This window comes from Centruroides sculpturatus, unplaced genomic scaffold, assembly GCF_000671375.1.
Source record: "Centruroides sculpturatus isolate CEXI.00-Female unplaced genomic scaffold, Cexi_2.0 scaffold13, whole genome shotgun sequence".
Classification (NCBI taxonomy): Eukaryota; Metazoa; Arthropoda; class Arachnida; order Scorpiones; family Buthidae; genus Centruroides; species Centruroides sculpturatus.
Window position 1 is genome coordinate 861944 of NW_019384405.1, and position 13997 is coordinate 875940.

General features: G+C 28.0%; 1 protein-coding gene across 1 annotated transcript in view; it reads left to right on the forward strand.

Moving 5' to 3' along the window:
• Positions 1–13997, forward strand: part of LOC111618792 (dedicator of cytokinesis protein 9-like) — a 105249-nt gene that overhangs the window by 66604 nt on the left and 24648 nt on the right. Inside the window, 8 exon segments of the mRNA XM_023360362.1 lie at positions 1998–2223; positions 2313–2459; positions 2529–2612; positions 2693–2813; positions 6777–6797; positions 7937–8112; positions 9612–9899; positions 12827–12925. Of these exon segments, the coding sequence (XP_023216130.1) occupies positions 1998–2223; positions 2313–2459; positions 2529–2612; positions 2693–2813; positions 6777–6797; positions 7937–8112; positions 9612–9899; positions 12827–12925 (1162 nt within the window).

Here is a 13997-nt window from a genome sequence, read left to right on the forward strand (position 1 = left end):
AAAATAGATTTTTATTAACCATATATTATTAAAAATGCATTAATAAATAAAATACAGAACCGGGAATGGTAATTTATGGTTTAGCCTAGTGACAAGTAGATTCGGAGACAAGTAAATTCGACTTACGTCGCCTCTCCTGGAACCAATTACCGACGTAAGGCAAGGTATACCTGTATATTCTTGTTCTTATCAAAGGTTTGAGTTTGAGATCCTATCTTGTTCTTGAAAGTTTTGTTTAAGAAGTAGACTTGGGTGTTCTTTCTTTGTCAAGCAAAAAATTCTTAATTTATGCTAAAATGTGAAATTTTTAAGTATAAATTAACCAAAGATTCTATTAATTCCAAAGATTCCAAAACATCATACAGGAAATCTTCATTAATTCAAACTTGGACAATTCAAAATCTTTTTAGTTCATAACTGTACTATTTGTTCTGGCTGGAGATATAAAAATTTACATGTCAAGAATTTGGTTAGTTCGAAATTTGAAGTGAAAATTCTGTCTGAACTGTTGTAATACGCCTATGTTAACTCATTTGTTTGGATTAAAGTGCCTCCATACTATAAAAGAACAGCTCTAATCTGATCAACGTGGTTTTGCTTTTACAGTAACACATTTTCAGGTGTCACCTTATCCACAGAATACACTTTTTTCTCTTATCTCATAAAATACAGCTTGTTTTTAGGATTGTAAGGTTTGGCTACAAGTAGCAGATTGAGATATTTGAAGGGCTCTATGCTTTACTACATTTGGGCATCTTACTAGTTTTTTGGGCCACTTTCAAAATATTTTGGGCTACATTTTGATGAATTCTGCTTTAATTTTTATAAAACTGATCTGGTGACCTGTGAGGTTCTCACCGGACATGTGCTATTTACCTGCAGTTTATTTACATAATTATTTTTACTTATTAATTAATGAAAATTGCATTAGTAGCCAAATTTCTTTTGCTTAATAAATTACATCAGTTAAATGGCATTTAACGTATTTTTCAGAAATATGTAAATCTCGGATTATTTGAAACTCGATAATTCCAAGTGGTGAATATTTTGTCTCTTGAATTTTGAACTAATGTGGATTTCCTGTACTTCAACATATTTAAATAGAGTTTTATTTAAAGAATATATATTTTAATTTTAACAAATAGTATAATAATCCATTTTATTTTCTTTTGAAATTTTCAAATATTGTTTTATTTTCAACAAGCAATTATATATTGTGACAATGTCGTCATAATACCAGGTTTCAATTTTTAATCATACACTAAATTTATATAATTTACTGTATATGTTTTCCATCTCAAATTAGTAGTATCTTGCCCCTGTACATCATAATCTTCCTGATAACAATAGTGTCACGCCGGTCGTCTATGTAACTCCATTCAGGGAAAAAATTTTGAATTGAATTCACAATTTCTAGTCTAGACGAGAAGTTCATATACAGTTAATCAGGACCACCTGTCCCTAAGCTTTCCACATCTGGTCTCGACTTTCATCTGTCTAACATCGTTCTTGAGATTAAGACAGATGGATGACAATGGGAGTTTATAGATCTATGGTTTTTTTCAAATTACAGTCCTAATAAAGAATTTGAGTTTTATATTCATTTTATACATAACAGGAGGCTGACCTTCAAATAAGGTAAAAACATTTATTTAATTATTATATCCTTGCAGGATTAAAGTACAAGTTGATCTCGTTAATCTGGCATCATTGGGACCACCTGTAGGGTGCCAGATTACTGACGGTTAGGTTAGGATACACTTAACCCAACGGCTAACCAATTGCAAATAAATGAACTTTCTGTATGAAACAACTATGATTTTTGCTTGTTGACTATTAAAAAATTTGTTCCTCTTCATCTGTTTATTAGTTTAACTTAAATTGAATGATACTGACTTAATTAAATAGTTATTATTAAAATATATTGCTATTTAAACATAATTTAACATTAGAGATACATAAAATTAATTTTTGAATTTAATACTTTAAATCTTCAGAAATATTTATATTTTTTTGTAGTACGTATTTGTTGCAGAAAACCTCACTCAATATAACAAAGGCACAACAGTTCATGAGAAATTAGCAAAATATTTGGCGATTACTCTGAGGCCTGCAAACACCGACTTTTTAGTCATTAATAGCTTTTTGAAACATTCCTGGTTCTTCTTTCAACTTTTAACAAAATCAATGGGTCAACATCTGTTAGCATCAGGAAGAATAAAGGTTAAGTTTAAATAAATTTATTATTTTTGTTTTTATTATTTTAAAACAGAAATTTTGATATTAAAGAAAATTTTATAACCAAAAACTAGATGCATCGTCATGAACGATTTCCTGCAGATTATCAGTACCGCATCCAGAGTTTGCTACAAGTCATGGTATCACACATATTTCAGAAATATCAAGAAATTCCACTAGAAACTAAACATGCTAATCAAAGTTTAGCTCATTTTATTAAGGTAATTTTTAAAATTAATTACTACTATTGATTTTTTTGTTATTTATACACAAATAACATCAATTTTTAGAGAAGTTTTACCTACATGGATCGGGGATTTGTTTTTAAATTAATTAATTTCTACTTAGAGAAATACTGTTCGGAAGATATACAGGTAAGAAAACTTTTAATATATCAATACTAAATTATTTATTTTTGAAAATAACTGTAATTGATCATGGTAACTTTTTACAGGTGCTACATGAATATAAGTTTGAATTTCTTGAAATAATTTGTTCTCACGAACATTTTATTGCTTTGAATCTTCCTATTTTGCATAGGACTATAATCAGAGGTCACACAAAAAATATAAAAGGTATTTTTACATTTATTGATCTAATATTGTAATTAAATAGAATCTTTACTTTATATGATTCGTATTAATTACAAGAAATTTTAATCTTTTAAATAATATACACAAAATTATAATTGACAAATCACTGAAAGTTCATAATTATAGATACCATGCATTGAACAGCTTTTACATACATGATTTGATACTTGATACACAAAAAACGACAATTTAACAAGTCTTGCTGTTATATCAGTAGTTTTTTTAATGCAAAAAAGAAAAACATAAATAAATCTCTTATGTATGCTAGGTAATCTAAGTCAGATACAACTTTAAAAACTCATATCTCTGTGAATTTTAATCCTAAATGCAAATGCTTTTGCAGAAATGCTTAGAATAAAGCAAAACAAACAAAAACATATATAGATATTTATTTTTAATTTAAAGAAATAAACTGTAGATTTATAGCAAATAAGGTGTGTGGTAAAAATATAAGGCCACTGCAATATTTTGGAAAATAAATTTTTATCATGCTTAAGCAAAAAACTAGTGACAGAAATAATTATGTAATTACATCATTTTTTTTAATGTTTTCATTGACTGACTATAAGTATAAAGCAGTAACTTTATCAGATATTCTAGCAGACACCACTAGATTACAGTACGTTCTTTATCAAGAGCTTTAATGAAATGGCCTGAAATTTAATTCTGCCTTTAGCATCCTACTTTTTTTTAGTCACTTTTGTGATATTGCAATGCCCTGTCTCATTAAATAGTATTGTTTAGCAGCAGAAATTATGAATAAAATTTACATTAAATGTTTGTATTCCAAAGAAAGTCTCACATCATTCTGAATATTTATATGAAAACTGCATATGTTTAAGATCAGTATTTACTGAGAGAAATTTTTAAACTTGCACCTGACTTGGATTGCCTCTGCATATAATTTTGTGAGAATACAAGATTCCTTACACAAAATGATAATAACTTTTTACATAATTTCTCTAAATAGAATATAAAACCCTTCAAATATTTTGTTCTGTTGACATTTCTAAACTCTAATATTTTTTTCTTTTATTTAAGTTTTTAAGAATATTTCTTATAAATTTGCTACTGATATTTTACAGATAAGTAAATTTATTTAAAATATATTAACATATAAACAATGAATTAAAAAAAAAAGTTCATTAATATTAATAGAATGAAACATTTGAAGAGTTTTTCCATAGCTTCAATTTTTTTAAAAATTAAACTGAATTTTTTATACATACGTTTCTTTACAGTTCTTTAAATATAACTTTCTAACAGTATCATTTAACACAGTAAAAACAGAAATCAAGAGGAATAAGACAAATTCAACAAAATTAAGATTATCAGTAATTTAATATTGATCGCATTATTCATATATTCATTTTGGTTCCTCTTTCCTTTGCTATTTTCTAATTAGTATGGATCCAGTAGACACTTATAAATAATGTTTCACTATTTCACCAATAAAACTCATTTATTAAATTATTTTTAATATTTATTTATTTATTTATTTATCTTTAAATTTAATAAATTATTTTTGCTGCAAACAGACATTTTTGTGTGAGTTTTGAATATTAGTAAATGAGTTTTGTTGGTGAAATAGTGCATCATTGTTTATAAATGTTTGCTGGATCCACACCTGTACTTATTAGAAAATGGCAAAGGAAATAGGAATTAAAATGCCTACCTGATTAATATGGTCAGTATTAAATTAGTGATTTTTTAATTATTTAAAAAAATTATTTCCAATAAAATATAAATATATTTACTAAACTTGATACATTATAATAAATCTACTACAACTACTGTATGAGATCAGGCTAAATAATGGTTATAATAATTATAAATTACAAATGAATTTGATTCTGGATGGAGGCATTAGGCACCATCTCATACTAAATTTAATTAAATAATTTTAGATTAAACTGGAAGTAAAGAATCGGCCCAGAGCTGGACTCAAACCTGCAACTGCCTCTTACTGTGCAGATGAGTTGCCAGTTACACTACCTGAACTGCTGGTCTGATCTTCTCTTCTCATATATTTAACATTACAATATAACCATCATTGATCATTATGGTACCAAATGGAGATGCATTCAGTGCTCTTGTCCTGTAAACTCATATTTTGTATATAGTTTATATTGTAATGTTAAATATACTGGAAGAGGAAATCAGACCAGAGGTCCAGGTAATGTAACTGGCATTGCATTTACACAGTAAGCAGCAGTTGCAGCTTCAAGTCCTGCTCCAGGCTGATTCTTTACATCCAGTTTAATCTAAAATTATTTAATTAAATTATAATTATTGAATTTAATATGAGATGGTGCCTAATGCCTCTTTCTAGAATCAAATTCATTTGTAATTTATAATTATTATAGCCATTATTTAGCTTGATCTCATACAGCAATTTTAGTAGATTTATTTCAAATAATCTTAATTCTAATTAAATAGCAATGCAAAGAGTATTTAATTAGAACTAAGATTGTTTGAAATAATTTTTTGCATTTGTATTTTGTTATGTTACATTTTTTTTTTCTTTCTTTAAAGACTTATCTTTTATATAAATATTCATTAATAATTATGTAAAAGACAAATATCTGAAATTATCAAATATTTTACTTGGCTACAGATAGAAAAATAAAAATTAGATTAGGAAATCATTAATTTTTGTTTATTCTTTCAGATGAACCTATTAACAATTCTAATATATAAAGAATTTGAATTAAAATTATTCTTACTTAGAAATTTTTAATGTGGGTTCCCATCATTTAAAGAGGATTTTATATAAAAAATGAATTGTTTACATTTTATAAGACTATAAAAAGTTTTATTTAAAGAACTGTTTTATGGTTGGTGATGTGGTATATTTTCATTGATACTGTACCATAATCATATTGATTGATTGATAAGTTGAGTTCTGTCTAATGATTTGATGTCATCAGTAAGTATATTTTCGGGAAATTCATTACATCTGTTTCAATATTGTTGTTGATATGTATATAAATATACATATAAATTTAAAAGCAATCAGTCAAAAGAGTTTCATAAAAATCTGGTACAATTTAAGTATAAATTACTGATTATTAATGTAAGATTACAGTTAGTCAAATGGCCACTAAACAAGGTTAACATAGGATAGGTTGGACTCCAATTCAAACACTAATATTCAGTTACAAAACCAATTTGGGACTGGAATAATACAACAATAAACACATCTATCAAAGAGCCTTGAATTTCAGCAAGATTTAATCCAAAATAAAACTTTCGGATTAACACTTTCAATTTATAAATGGAGATCATCTTCAGGTCTGTATATATATATATATATATCCAGTTTCAAGTACTTTATCAATGAATATTGGATCCAAAGATCTCCATTTGTAGAATTCAGTTAAGGCTCTTTGATAAACACGTTTATTGCAAACTCATAATTTGTCATGAGAAATGTGTGCCAGGGTATCATTCCATATTCCTTGCCCGTGCCGGCCAGTTGTGTTATATGGATCTTCCTATAATATATGGAATTGTGGCCGATCACTTAAGCTGACCCTTCACATTTTAACTAATCAATCAATCAGTTTTATATATTTGATCCATTCACTTTGTTTATAGAATTACACTGAGCCTATTACCCAACATTTTATAACTAATAATAATTGTTTATATTAAACCAAGAAAAAAAAACGAATATTTATCTACCACAAAATATATTTTATCTAATTTTTAAGTATAACTTATTGTACTTAACTGTCTTTGATTTATTAAGAATTATAGTTTTAGTTTCTCAGACAATAAAAAATTTTCTACTTTTTTTTGTTTGCTAATTATTAAAATTTTCGTTTATTTAATTAAATTTTTATCATTAAAATTCTGGTTTTATTATTTATCTACTTTTTATTTTTTTTTAACAAAATATTTGAAGATTTAAAATATTTATAAAATTTTTTCTTGGTATAGATTCCAATGATGATATGGCTGGTAAGTGACTGCCCGTGTAAAGTATTGCAGTCATTTTACTCCGTATGTCAAAGGGCTTGCATTACATTTGCATGTATATTGGTTTCTAATAATAATTAATTTTTCATATTCTCTTATGGGGCTTTGGAGCAGTTTCTATACTAAAAAAATTGCAATTTTTGAAAAGTATACTTTGATTGAACATTGATTTGCATGAATTTTAAGGGAAATTTTAACACCTGCTTGGATGGACTGCCTTTTTTTTGCATGTTTAAAAAACTACAACAGTGTGTGTGTGTGGTGTGCGTGTGTGTGTTTTTATATGATATATTTAAGTTATCATACTTTAATATTATTTTTTTAAGTTTTATCATATTTTCCATCCTGTAAGATGCGTTTTTTTTCCAATAATCTATCTCAAAAATTCATTCTGTATCTAATAAGGCAATAGTAACATTGAGTTATGTCCAAGATGTTGCGAATAGTGACTTATAATAAAAATTACATGTTTCAATTTTGTTACAGAAACGCTAGATACTTGATAAAAGATGTCTCTTTGCAGACTCCACATTAGAATTATATTTCTTAGTTTCTCAGAAATGTCGTCCTACTCTTTCCTAAATAATTTTTATGCTCACCAGTAGTCAAGTGGCTAAAACTACCAAACACTGGTAGTTGGTCACGGTTTATGTCTCATCAATGGGCTAGTCACATGGAGTTTTCCAGATTTCCTTCACATTAGTAACACCTAAACAGAGGCCAGTTCCATAGAAAGTCCTCCCAGGATGATGCCCTTCTTGGCACATCATCCATGTGTTGTGTGTCCACATACAATTAAACAAATCCAAGTAATTTTTATTAATTTATGGGTGGCACCTTGTAAGATGGAAAATATGGTAAATAAAACTGAGTGTTTATAAGCCATTTATATACATTTAGATAACTTTTATGATGTCAAATAGTTATTAACAATTTATTTTCTTAATAAATAAAGTTATGTTTGTTTCCTTAATTATATATTCAAAATTTTTACTAAATTGCATATGTTTTTATTTGGAATATTAATAAATTTTGCTCTTATTCTTTCTTTTTTTTAATTGTGCAGTTTTTACGATTTCTGTGTATATTTTTATAATGCAAACATTTTTCTGTTAACTCAGATTACGAACAGGAATATTGGCTTTCAGAACAATTTTGTCAACATCACTTTTTAATCGGAATTCTGCTGCAAGAAATCAAAGCGTCCATGATGGATCCTCACATAAGAAAAATTGCCATTTCGGTCCTTTGCAATTTATTAGCCAAACATTCTTTTGACGATCGATACCAAGGAAGGGTAATCTGCATATTTTGTATTATTTTAATATGAATTTAAAGTTCAAAATTTTCTTGTATTTGTTATAATGAAAAAATTTATTAAAAAAAAGTGAGTGAGAATATAAATTATAATTACTTTTAGTGTACTTATTGGTTTTTACTGCATACACAGACCGCAGTATTTAATTGTATAATGTTTAAAGGGCATGTAATGTTTATTTTCTTACTAAGTAAAAATTACAAACTGTTTCTTATGTATTGTTCTGAAGCTGGAACACTTTAACAATAAACAACACAATACCTTCCATTATTTTTTTGCTGGAAAGCATGTGGAAGGTATTGAGTTGTTTATTGTTTCCTATATTTTTATAATAACTTGGTTCACTTAATTGCAAAATATGTAAATGCGCATGAACATGATATTTTATTGTATATTACACAACTGAATCCAGTTAAAAAGTTTTTTACAACAATAATGGCTTCGTAATGGCTTATCGAATAGTCTTTCAGAATCAAAATATGTTTTTTTTTTTTTCTGTTTTACTTTATTTAGCATATCATTTGTGCATTTAATTTTTCTTCTATGCATGTGGTTGATTTTAAAAGTATTAACTAGTTAACAATTTAGTAACAGTCTCATTTTTCTGTGTTATCTGCAAGTGCACTGTTGGTGATATGTTAATTCAAAGCTGTTATTTCTGTAAGGTCTGAACCCACAATTACATGTAGTAAAGGCAATTTTTTTGCTAGCATTTTTCACCAAGTTGACTTGACTTATTTAGCTGTTTTTACATGATATCCTTATGCTATGTGTAGCTCATAGTAACTGTGTAAAAATTTCAGTCAAAAAAGGGTTTTCTGGGCTTATCACAGGCCCTCAAAAAACTGTTGCGGTAGATTGCTGCCTTAAGCATGCAATTGTATACAGTTTTTTTTTTATTGTCACACATTTGCAAGCATAACATGGTAATTTTCCACTATTTTTGCTTTTTGCCTTTGTAAAAGCAAAAATCCTTTTTTTGATTTGTTTCAGTTAGTAAAAACAAGTACTAATATAGGTCATAGGTCTATAGGTAAAAGTGAAGTGGCATAAAGTGAGCTTTCATAAAGCAGGAAATACATGTACACTTTGAATTTTGTATAGAAATCAATCAATAAACCGCTGATGATATTTTAAAATAATATATTAAAAAATGATATAGTATATAATTTTCTTTTATCAGTAATTAACTGATTAGCTCTTAACATCATGAAGCCATTTGAATGGCTCATAAAGTTAAGAGTAATCCTAACTGTGTATCCAAATGGCTACACAGTTAAGATGTCAGGCTTAAAATTTGATCTAGATTTAAACTCTACAATTTATTATTTATCAGTTTGACCCAAGACAATACTTTTATATTTGTTTTTGTGATTTAATTTGAATTTATTTATATGTGGATTAAATTATAGCTTGATAGCTTTTTTAATTATTTAAATGCTTTCGTCAATTGAAATATCATACCATTTTTTTTTTAGCCACAACAAGCTCGTGTTGCCTCACTTTATCTTCCACTTATTCCGATAATAATGGATAATACAAAATTACTCGATACCGGTGAGATTGCGTCTCCTTCCATGCACAAATTGAATGGAGTCGACGAATTATTTTCTGAAGTTGTTCCGAGTACTTCGTCATACGTTTCCACGCCAGTTTCCAAAAGTAACACTCTGACTGCCGAACCTTTAATTCTGCCTACGATCAGTGGAAGGACTAACAGAGATTCAACTTACTTTACATTTATTTCTGGACAAGGTAAATTAAAGGTTAATTATTAATCACGTTATTTGGAGTAAATATTTACAAGTGAACACAGTTTGGGCATATTTTCAGACTAATATTTACTTTCAGAAAACTAGAGTTGAATTATTCTCATATCTGAAACTGTATTCACAAATTTTAGTTCCTGAAGATGCATGTTAATCCAAAATTTATGTTTGTTTACAATTATTCTAAATAAAATAAGAGTTATTTTGAAATAGTTTTGGAGTATAACATGAATAAATTTCTGCAATTTGACATTATAACGTTGATGTGTCTGGGAGCAAAGATAAGATTGAAAATCTGTGTAGCATAATTGGTAACATTCCCATTCCATATATGAGTTTCAGATTTAAGTCTTACGCTGGGTAAATCTTTTTCTTTTAATTTTTTAAATTATTTAATTAAATTCAAAAGATTTATCTCTAATTATTAATATTTGTATAATAGTAACATTCCCACTTATCTTTAGACAAAATTTGATAGCAATCAATTAATAATTACCGTAAAAATAATTAAAACTAGACAATCTGTCGAATTATTGTACTATAATAAGGCTAAGTTAATAATTAAGTATATAGTAATTTGTCTAGAGGTACTATATACCTAATTCGGCAATCTTTTAACTATGTCATTATTTAAAATGGTAAATTATGATTATTGTTAAGTAGTTAAGCATTAAGCCACTATTCTGTAATAATTTTAATTTAGAATTTCTGGAAGAAAAAAATCAGCCAGAGCAGGATTCAAACTGGCAACTTCTGCATGCCGTGCAGATGCATTGCAAGTTATGTTATCTGGACTCCATCCAATCTCTGCTTCCAGAGCATTAATTTTGATATAAACATACAGGTTATGTTTAAACTTATATGTGGTAATATGATTCAAACTTNCAATCAAAAAAAAAATAATGGTTGGACCATCAAAAATTTGGCAATTTACAACACGATGTGGAATGCACAAATTCGTTTATTTATAACTAAAAACATTCTCGAAATTTCATTGTTAAAAAAATGCATTTGTGACAATACCTAAATTCTTACGCAAGAAATAAAAATTGTATAATTATCATTATTATCATGTCAGTGAAGCAGCAATAAAATATTTACTACCATTTTGCACAACATACCTCTGCGAGAGCGGATTTTCGGGCATGACAAACGTGAAAACTAAACGTCGTCACCGACTTCAACTCGAAGATGACTCGAGACTGTAGCTGACCAAAAAGCAACCAGATTTTACAAAGTTGTGCAAAGAAAATCGTGCACATTTGTCACGTTAAAATTAAATAACCTTATGTTATTTTCATTATTACTGTATTAGAATTGTATTTTAAAGGTAATAAATGTAAAAAAAAACTTATTCTATTTATCACTTGCTGTCTACCCACAGCTTCGCCCGCATTATATCGAATTTTCTCGCAGTAAAATGTAGCCTATGTCCATCTCCAACATGTAAGCTATCTCTGTGCCAAATTTTATTAAAACCTGTTTAGCGGTTTAGACGTGAAAAGGTAACAGACAGACAGGCAGACAGAATTACCTTCGAATTTATAATAATAGTATGGATTAATATGAATTTCTGCTATAAGGGGTACGCGAGTTTGAGCTCTTTCTTGAAGTGGTACGCAGGAAAAACTAATTGGGAACCACTGCAGTAGACAGCCTCCCAATTTTCTGGCATATCTTCCAGTATGATTGCCTGTGTGTTTCCATATATGTGAAAATGTTAGTCATATTGTACATCCTGTTCTTCTATACAGTCGACCCCCCCATAACACTTTTGATTTTTCCATTTTATATGAATTCCATGTTGTACGAGTCACTTAGATTTTACAAATACGTGTACCGGGCTGTGAACAGCTCACGTATTTGTAAAATCTAAGTGACTCGTACAACATGGAATTCATATAAAATGGAAAAATCAAAAGTGTTATAGGGGGTTGACTGTACTTAGGTTTCATTTTGATGCACCACATTACTCACCCATCTGCTCTAAAAAAATCTATGCCAAAGGACTGGTCATGTCATTCAATGCCTTTAGGCCTATACATACTCATTAATTTAGCATCCTTCTGTACAAGGAATGGACAGACTAGTGAGAGTATACTGTACCACATTTAGTGAGTCGAGACAATTTTAAGATATACCGCATGTTTGAAATTTAATTTCAAGATTTCTTTTTTTGGAGGAAAGTTTTTAAATAATCAATTTTATTAAATTTTGTTAATTAACGTCAAATTAGAAAAATAACAGAAATGCCATGACACAGGTAATGCTCGGTAGCTCTATTTACATGCTTTTCCACATATGCGTTAGTTATTCGTTGTAATCCAGCATCATAATGTCATCTTGAATGCTTCTTAAAATGTAAAAAGATGTTTAAAAGCTAATTTTCAACATAGCTTATTTAAGTGATGTGACATGAACGTTAAACATTATTGCCGAAAATCCAAATTGATACAATCGCAGTGACTGTTGATAGTTGTTGTTGGACCACAAGTGTAAGATGCCATCAATTTAAAATGTATATCTAGTTTGGACAATAAGAAATGGGTGAAAAGTGCATCTTAGAATCGAGGAAATACGGTACTTTTATTACAAATAATCAAGCATTTTTACTTTGAACTACTCGAGTGTCTTCAGATGTGTTAAATACAGAAAATGTTTTAAAAAATGTATACAGATATGTTTTTTACACAAATTTAAACTCATATAGATCAAGCAAAAATGTATTCTTATTTACAATTAAAAACTACTTTCTTCGTAACATTGTCAAAAGTGATAAATTTCTTGGAAACGAATACGTTTTGATCTGTGTCTAGTTTATTATTAAACAAACATGATGTGTTTTTAGTTTTGACTGATAAAAACAATAATTAATAAATTNTCTCATTAAATTCAATAATTATAATTTAATTAAATAATTTTAGATTAAACTGGATGTAAAGAATCAGCCTGGAGCAGGACTTGAAGCTGCAACTGCTGCTTACTGTGTAAATGCAATGCCAGTTACATTACCTGGACCTCTGGTCTGATTTCCTCTTCCAGTATATTTAACATTACAATATAAACTATATACAAAATATGAGTTTACAGGACAAGAGCACTGAATGCATCTCCATTTGGTACCATAATGATCAATGATGGTTATATTGTAATGTTAAATATATGAGAAGAGAAGATCAGACCAGCAGTTCAGGTAGTGTAACTGGCAACTCATCTGCACAGTAAGAGGCAGTTGCAGGTTTGAGTCCAGCTCTGGGCCGATTCTTTACTTCCAGTTTAATCTAAAATTATTTAATTAAATTTAGTATGAGATGGTGCCTAATGCCTCCATCCAGAATCAAATTCATTTGTAATTTATAATTATTATAACCATTATTTAGCCTGATCTCATACAGCAATTTTAGTAGATTTATTTCTATAATTATTAAATTTAATATGAGATGGTGCCTAATGCCTCTTTCTAGAATCAAATTCATTTGTAATTTATAATTATTATAGCCATTATTTAGCTTGATCTCATACAGCAATTTTAGTAGATTTATTTCAAATAATCTTAATTCTAATTAAATAGCAATGCAAAGAGTATTTAATTAGAACTAAGATTGTTTGAAATAATTTTTTGCATTTGTATTTTGTTATGTTACATTTTTTTTTTCTTTCTTTAAAGACTTATCTTTTATATAAATATTCATTAATAATTATGTAAAAGACAAATATCTGAAATTATCAAATATTTTACTTGGCTACAGATAGAAAAATAAAAATTAGATTAGGAAATCATTAATTTTTGTTTATTCTTTCAGATGAACCTATTAACAATTCTAATATATAAAGAATTTGAATTAAAATTATTCTTACTTAGAAATTTTTAATGTGGGTTCCCATCATTTAAAGAGGATTTTATATAAAAAATGAATTGTTTACATTTTATAAGACTATAAAAAGTTTTATTTAAAGAACTGTTTTATGGTTGGTGATGTGGTATATTTTCATTGATACTGTACCATAATCATATTGATTGATTGATAAGTTGAGTTCTGTCTAATGATTTGATGTCATCAGTAAGTATATTTTCGGGAAATTCATTACATCTGT